The sequence below is a fragment of the Triticum aestivum genome, chromosome 6B, assembly GCF_018294505.1.
Source record: "Triticum aestivum cultivar Chinese Spring chromosome 6B, IWGSC CS RefSeq v2.1, whole genome shotgun sequence".
Taxonomy (NCBI): Eukaryota; Viridiplantae; Streptophyta; class Magnoliopsida; order Poales; family Poaceae; genus Triticum; species Triticum aestivum.
Genome location: NC_057810.1, coordinates 125,752,485 through 125,759,513, shown reverse-complemented (window position 1 = coordinate 125,759,513; position 7,029 = coordinate 125,752,485). Strand labels below are relative to the sequence as shown.

Sequence of the window (7,029 nt, the reverse complement as noted above, 5' to 3'; positions counted from 1 at the left end):
TCACCGGTGAGTAAGGTCCAGATCTGTCAAGAATGAGGCATCTGCCCGACCCACCTTTGGATAACGACGAGTAAGGAGATCGAGAGTGGGTCATCGTCCAGGCGAAACGGCTTGGGCGTTGTCAAGGAGGCCCAACTTTGGATAACATATTGTAGCTTCATTCACGACGTCGACCTCGGGCTCAAGCTGTAAGCACCTCTTCTTTCCCACGCTAATTTCGCTTAGAGTAGCCCGATCCGTGCCCTAGATTTTAGGAATTCGGGGGAGCGAATTGCATTTTCTCGGTTTCGAGTGTGCCCTTACAAAAGTTGCAATATTTTCCTGTTGTTGTCGTTGTAGGATCCAGATCACAAGCATGGCGAGAATAGTGCTCTGCCACCGCTTCTACCTCCACCAGTCCCACGCCAGGAACGAAGTGGTAGGTATCCCCTGTTTATTGTCCAAACAATTGAGGCGACACACCACCTCCCCGTCATTTCCTAGATATTATGGCCATATGAGAGATTCACTAGTGAGCAAGGTGCATATCTGGCAAATATGAGCCATATCTCAACCCAAACATGGACCTACCTCATCACAAATCTCACATGTGCCCTCAATCGGCCACACAATCAAGGCGGCGACACCACATCCCCTCTTCTCCATAAGCTGGGGGGGGGGGAGGGAGCATCCACGAAGATGAAAATTGTGTATGTCGCTTCGTAATCAATCACGAGGCACGTGAAATGTTGGTTCGAGGGCTGAGGGTGTGCAGATCGAGGAGGTAAAGAAGATACAAAACGAGAGGCAATAGCACGGTTCGCGTGGGCGAGTTTCGTCGCGGACAGGCCCATGACGCGCGGGGCTTACGTGGAGAGCCACGACTTTTTGAGTCGGTCGCGCGTCACAGTCTCTGTCACTTTGTAATCGATTGTGAGGTGCGTCGGACGGTGGTTGTGGTTTTGGGGGTTTGGGGTTTAAAACGTGGAAGGGGAGGGGATAGATGGACGGGGGAGAGGTCTGGGCGACCGCGAGCTGGATATAGATTGGAACATGAGATGTGACGAGCCGGTTGTGATTTACTTTCGACCGAGGAATCGCTTACTATTTCCTCCCTCTGGAGAAAAAAAAAATTTCTCATTCCTCCGGAAAAAAACTCAGCAAACACGAGACCCACTCAATAACAAGAAGAACCGCATGATCCTGCTAAAGAAAATCGCGCAATTCGAATTCTCTAACAGGATCATGCAATTCCCCCTTGTTGTTTAGTAATCGCGTGTTTTCTAAAAAAAAAATTAGAGGAGTGAGAACTGAACTTCTTTTGAAAGAGGAAGCAATGTTTTTTTTCAGGGCTAAAAGAGGAAAGTTCATCCTCAAACAGAAGGAAGCGCAGCCGGGCCCATCACATCACATCTCATGTTCCCATCTATATCGAGCCTGCCGTCTCCGGACAGGAGCCCCTCTCCCCCGTCCCGTCCCACCCTCCCCACGTTTTAAACCCCCAGGGGCAGAACCAACGGCTGGCGTGCCTCGCGATCTGATCACAGAGCCTCCGACGCGGAACCGACTCAAAAAAGTCGCGGTGCTCCGGCTGGACCCCACGCAGCATCGGCTTGGCCGCGACGAAACCTGCCGAGCGCCCACGCGAGCCTCGCGTCGCGTCGCGTTCCGTTTCCTTTACCTCCTCGATCCCCACACCCACCCTCCCCTCCCCCGACCCGCACCAAACCCGCGCCGCCACGCCATCCGGCCCCAAGTCGCCGCTCCGAGTCCACCCCCGGTCTCCCCGTCCCCTCCTCCTCCTCCTCGCGGCCCGCGGCTCGGCCGGGCGGCGGGTCCATGGCGGAGGGGGGCGAGCGGGGGCGGTCGTGGTACCTCAGCAAGGAGGAGATCGAGCAAGGGTCGCCGTCGAGGAAGGACGGCATGCCCGCCGCCAGGGAGGCCCATCTCCGGTCCATCTACTCCAGCTACATCCGCGACGTCGGCCGCAGGCTCGGGGTGTAAGCGCCCTCCTCACCCCCTCCTCCGTTTCCTCCGGCCCGCGGCCGAATTTCGCTCGGGGTCGCCCGATCCGTGCCCTAGGTCTCGCGAATCCGCGGCCGCGGGCTGCGTCCGCTCGGCTCCGGGCCTGGCCCCCGATGAAATCTGCAGTCTTTTGACGCTGATGTTGTTTGTTGTTGCTGCAGGCCCGACATCACAATCGCGACGGGCATCGTGCTGTGCCACCGCTTCTATCTCCACCAGTCCCTGCTCAAGAACGAGTGGCAGGTACCCCCTGTTCATGGGACCCAACAATGGCAAATCGTTTCAGCACACACGACCTTGAAAATTCCGTGACTGACTAACCAGTTTGGCGCGCTCCGTGTGTGTCGAATTCATGCCCGAAATTGAGCAATTGTTCTCCTAACACAAGCTTTTGGGCTCCGTCAGGGTCTGTCCGTGCTCCTGGGGGTAAAATGTCAACACTTGCCATTTTTACTGTCACTGTGTCAGAACTAACATTTTCTCTTACCTTTGTAGCACTGGGTGTGGACTGACTGTTTCTCTTACCTGCGTAGCAACTGTGTCCAAACTAACGGTTTCTCTTACCTGTGTAGGATTTTGAAATGTTCCTCTTACCCGCGTAGCAAGTCCGTCCAGACTAACGGTTTCTATTACCTGTGTAGGATCTTGAAAATGTTGTCGTTTTCTGTTTAGTACACATTTTGGGGTAGTCGAGGGTTGTGTAACGTGTCTGCGCGTTTTCAGCGCACCTAGCCTGGTCACGGCAGACAAAATTCTAACATGGGTTTTGGATCAAACGTAGAGTTGAGATGTTTCACGCTGGGTCCTTTAAGTAAGGGGTCTTGAAGTGAGGTATGATAGCTTTATGTAATTTTATCGGGAGCACCTAAAATTGCACGGACGAAAGGTGTGGTTCTGGTTCTGTTGGAGCAACTTTACGAACTTGAAGAGGCACTTTCTAATAATACTCTAGACAGTAAGTACTATTTTTTTTTCGCTGCTATTTACTTTCCTCCCAGTAATATCAAGTCCTGTTCTTCTTGCTGTTGTTGGTTGTCTTCCTGAAAAAGGAATTTTGTTCAAGGCTGAGTGGCCTATATATAATGCAGCAACACAACTTCATACCGTTTTGTAATTATGCACTTGCCATTTAAAAGGTTAGCTACTAACTCTTTCGTCCTTCCAGACTGTTGCAACTGCTTGCATCTTTCTTGCTTCGAAGATTGAAGACACTCCTTGCCAATTAGGACGTGTTGTTACTGTGGCACATGAAACAATGTATAAGAGAAAACCTGATGCTGCTCGCAGAATCAAACAGAAGGTACCGCGAACTTCTCGCTTTGTACTACTATTGCTGGCAGCTGTCCTGTTTCTTGTGATGTTTCTGTTCCATATTGCTCAACTTTTCTGAACTAAAAATAGGAGGTCCTTGAGAAGCGGAAGGACCTAATTTTGATGGGGGAGGCACTATTGCTTTCAACCATCAGGTTTGATTTCAATATACAGCATCCTTATGAGCCACTAAATCTCGCTCTCAAGAATCTGGGGATCTCCCAGAAGGAAGTGAAACAAGCTGCAATAAATCTCATAAATGATACGTAAGTTATCTGGGGTTACCCTGTCATATGTTTCTCCACAATTTGGCAACCTTGTTATTCCTGACCTGGTCATCCAACTGTACAGGCTTCGGACTACTTTGGTAGTGCAATTTAAACCACACTACATAGCTGCTGGAGCTCTCCATATTGCCGCCAAGTTTCATGATGTTACACTCCCTTCTGAACAAGGAAAAGTATGGTGGCATCAATTCGATGTTGCTCCAAAGCAGTTGCAAGGTACAGTGCTTGTATGACGAATTCATTGAGTTAGTTTTCTTCTGCGTCCATCGAGACAGTCATTTACCTTTCAGTATCATCAATTTTCCTTCTCATCTGATGGCTAGTTATATTTGCAGCTGCTATCCAGCAAATGAAACAGGTCTTTAATGAAAGAAACCAACGCCCCGCAGGTCCTGCTATCGGGCCCATTCAAGCTCCAGCTCCAGCTCCGGTGGAGAAACAGCAGGCAGTAAGATTCCCGAAGCCAGCTCTGGTGGCAAAACAGCAGACATTAAGCTTGCCAAAGCCAGCTCCGGTGGCAAAACAGCAGACACTAAGCTTACTGAAGCCAGCTCCAGTGGAGGAACAGCAGGCTGTAAGCTTCCTGAAGCCAGCTCCATTGGCAAAACAGCAGATAGTAAGCTCCCAGAAGCCTGCTCCGGTGGAGGAACATCAGACAGTAAGGTCCCCAAAGCCTGCTCCATTGGAGGAACAGCAGACAGTAAGCTCCCTGAAGCCAGCTCTGGTGGAGGAACGGCAGACAGTAAGCTTCCTGAAGCCTGCTCCATTGGAGGAACATCAGACAGTAAGCTTCCCGAAGCCTGCTCCGGTGGAGAAACAGCAGACAGTAAGCTCCCTGAAGCCTGCTCCGGTGGAGAAAGAGCAGACAGTAAGCTCCTTGAAGCCTGCTTTGGTGAAGAAAGAACAGACAGTAAGCTCCCTGAAGCCTGCTTTGGTGAAGAAAGAACAGACAGTAAGCTCCCTGAAGCCTGCTTTGGTGAAGAAAGAGCAGACAGCAAGCTCTCTGAAGCCTGCTCCGGCGGAGAACCAGCAGACAGCAAGCTCCCCGAAGCCTGCTTCGGTGAAGAAAGAGCAGACAGTAAGCTCCGTGAAGCCTGCTTTGGTGAAGAAAGAGCAGACGTTAAGCTCCCTGAAGCCTGCTTTGATTAAGAAAGAGCAAACAGCAAGCTCCCTGAAGCCTGCTCCAGTGGAGAAAGAGCAGACAGTAAGCTCCCTGAAGCCTGCTTTGGTGAAGAAAGAGCAGACAGCAAGCTCCCTGAAGCCTGCTTTGGTGAAGAAAGAGCAAACAGCAAGCTCCCTGAAGCCTGCTTTGGTGAAGAAAGAGCAGACAGCAAGCTCCCTGAAGCCTGCTCCGGCAGAGAAACAGCAGACAGCAAGCTCCCCGAAGCCTGCTCTGGCGGAGAAACAGCAGACAACAAGCTCCCCAAAGCCTGCTCCGGCGGAGAAACAGCAGACAGCAAGCTCCCCGAAGCCTGCTCTGGCGGAGAAACAGCAGACAGCCAGCTCCCCGAAGCCTGCTCCGGCGGAGAAACAGCAGACAGCAAGCTCCCCGAAGCCTGCTCTGGCGGAGAAACAGCAGACAGCAAGCTCCCTGAAGCCTGCTCCGGCGGAGAAACAGCAGACAGTAAACTCCCCGAAGCCTGCTCCGGTGGAGAAACAGCAGATTATAAGCTTCCCAATGCCTGTTCTGAAGTATACATATTCAAGGAGAGGCCTAAGAAACACTACAGCTCCAACTGTAACTCCGACTCCAACTCTGGTGAAGAAACAGCAGAAAATAAGCACCCCAGATGGCCCTGTTTCGCATGCCTTCTCTCCAAGGGGAGTCCTAAATGGACCCACTTCAGCTCCAACTATAACTCCAAACCCGATGAAGAAACAGCAGGCATTAAGCACCCTAGACTCTGTTCAGAGGCAAGCACACCCTTCAGTTGGAGGAGTTAAGCGCACTAGATCTCCAGCTCAAGATAGAACCCTGGTGAAGAAACAGAAGATAATAAGCGCCCCAAACTCTGTTGTGAGGCATGCACGCCCTTCAGTTGTGGTAGTGAGGCCCACTGGATCTCCAGCTCGAGCTAGAACCCCGGTGAAGAAATCACAGATAATAAGCGCCCAAGACTCTGTTCCGAGGCATACTCGCCCTTCAGTCGGCGGCGAAAGAAGGCCCAGTACAGCTCCAGCTCCAACTCCTGCTAGTGCTCTGGCGAGGAAACACCCAACAATAAGCACCCCAGACTCTGTTCTGAGGCATACAGATCCTTCAAGGAATGAAGACAGCAAGCCACTGCGAATGCATGTGGATCATAGCTTGAGTAGAACTGCCAAAGATGGTAGGCTGGAGAAGCCATCTTTCCAGGCAGCTCTAAACGCCAATCATGGCCACCATGTCGGCAGCGGACCTAAAGATGTAAATATGACAAGGGTCCCAAACTTGGTCGGACAGAAGAGAAGGATCCAGGAGGCTGCTGGACAGCCTCCTGCTCCGGCTGATAGATGTGCTGGAGATGCTTCGAGGAGGCCGCAGCTTCCAAGTTTGATCGTCGCCCCACCGTCCTGGAAGAAACAGAAGATCGATGTTTAAGTTACTTGTTCTGTAAAGACCCATTGGTACTGCTATTAAAGACAATGGTTTGCCTGTAGAGAACTAGAGATGTTGTGTTATTGTGGAAAGTGAACAGTGATTAAGTTATGATACCATGTGAATTGCGGTTGTGAGCTCCAGGGAGGAATAGAGATGAAAGCAAGCTGCGGCAGAATGTTTGCCGCCAAGTTTTGTATGCTCGAAGGCGCTTGATTGCTCGCATGGAGAAGGAAATAGAGATGGGAACCATGGTGGATGCTGTGTAGATTGATGTAGGCTTGAAAAGCTGTTGTCTAATTTAAGCCTAGGAAGCTGAGAGATGTAATCCAGAGTTGTTCTGTAAATTTGATGTTGTTCATGGAGGCAAAATCTGTTTGTCTAATTTAACCTAGGGGAAACCGAGAAGGAATAGAGGTGGTAGCCGAGATTGCAGTGTAAATCTGATGTAATATATATATATGCGGAGGCATTCATTCATTTGTCTAATTTAGCCTAGGAAACAATTTTGTCTGTACAAACATGACTTATATATGTATAATATATATATACCTTGTTAGAGTGTACATCATGACTTTTGTTGTGGTGCAAACGTATGTTGTTGTCTTTTCTGGAGGTTATGTTTGTCTGTTTTCAGTTTTTCCTTGTGTTTTGTCTGGATACTATATGTATGTGCAAACTATAGTGTGACTATAAAAATAATATCCCAGTTTGAGTTTATCCCCAGTAGACCATCTGTGTATTTTATTGCTACATTACCAAGAACAGTATACATATGTCATATCAATACTTTTTCCATAACTATTTATATTCTGTATGATTTAAAAAAAAATTAAGCTCACGTAAATA

General features: G+C 49.8%; 1 protein-coding gene across 2 annotated transcripts; it reads left to right on the top strand.

Annotated features, from left to right (window-relative positions):
- The first annotated feature begins 1,610 nt into the window (after positions 1–1,610).
- On the top strand, positions 1,611–6,660 carry LOC123136098 (titin homolog). 2 transcript variants are annotated; one of them, XM_044555382.1, is made up of 6 exons: positions 1,611–1,979; positions 2,166–2,247; positions 3,170–3,304; positions 3,406–3,581; positions 3,667–3,818; positions 3,938–6,660. In XM_044555382.1, exons 1-6 carry the CDS (start codon positions 1,819–1,821, stop codon positions 6,181–6,183), a joined length of 2,952 nt encoding a protein of 983 aa, XP_044411317.1. In that variant the 5' UTR covers positions 1,611–1,818; the 3' UTR covers positions 6,184–6,660. The 2 variants fall into 2 exon arrangements, with proteins under 2 accessions (XP_044411317.1, XP_044411318.1); XM_044555383.1 differs by lacking the exon at positions 1,611–1,979 and having other exon boundaries at positions 2,169–2,959.
- Positions 6,661–7,029: the final 369 nt, after the last annotated feature.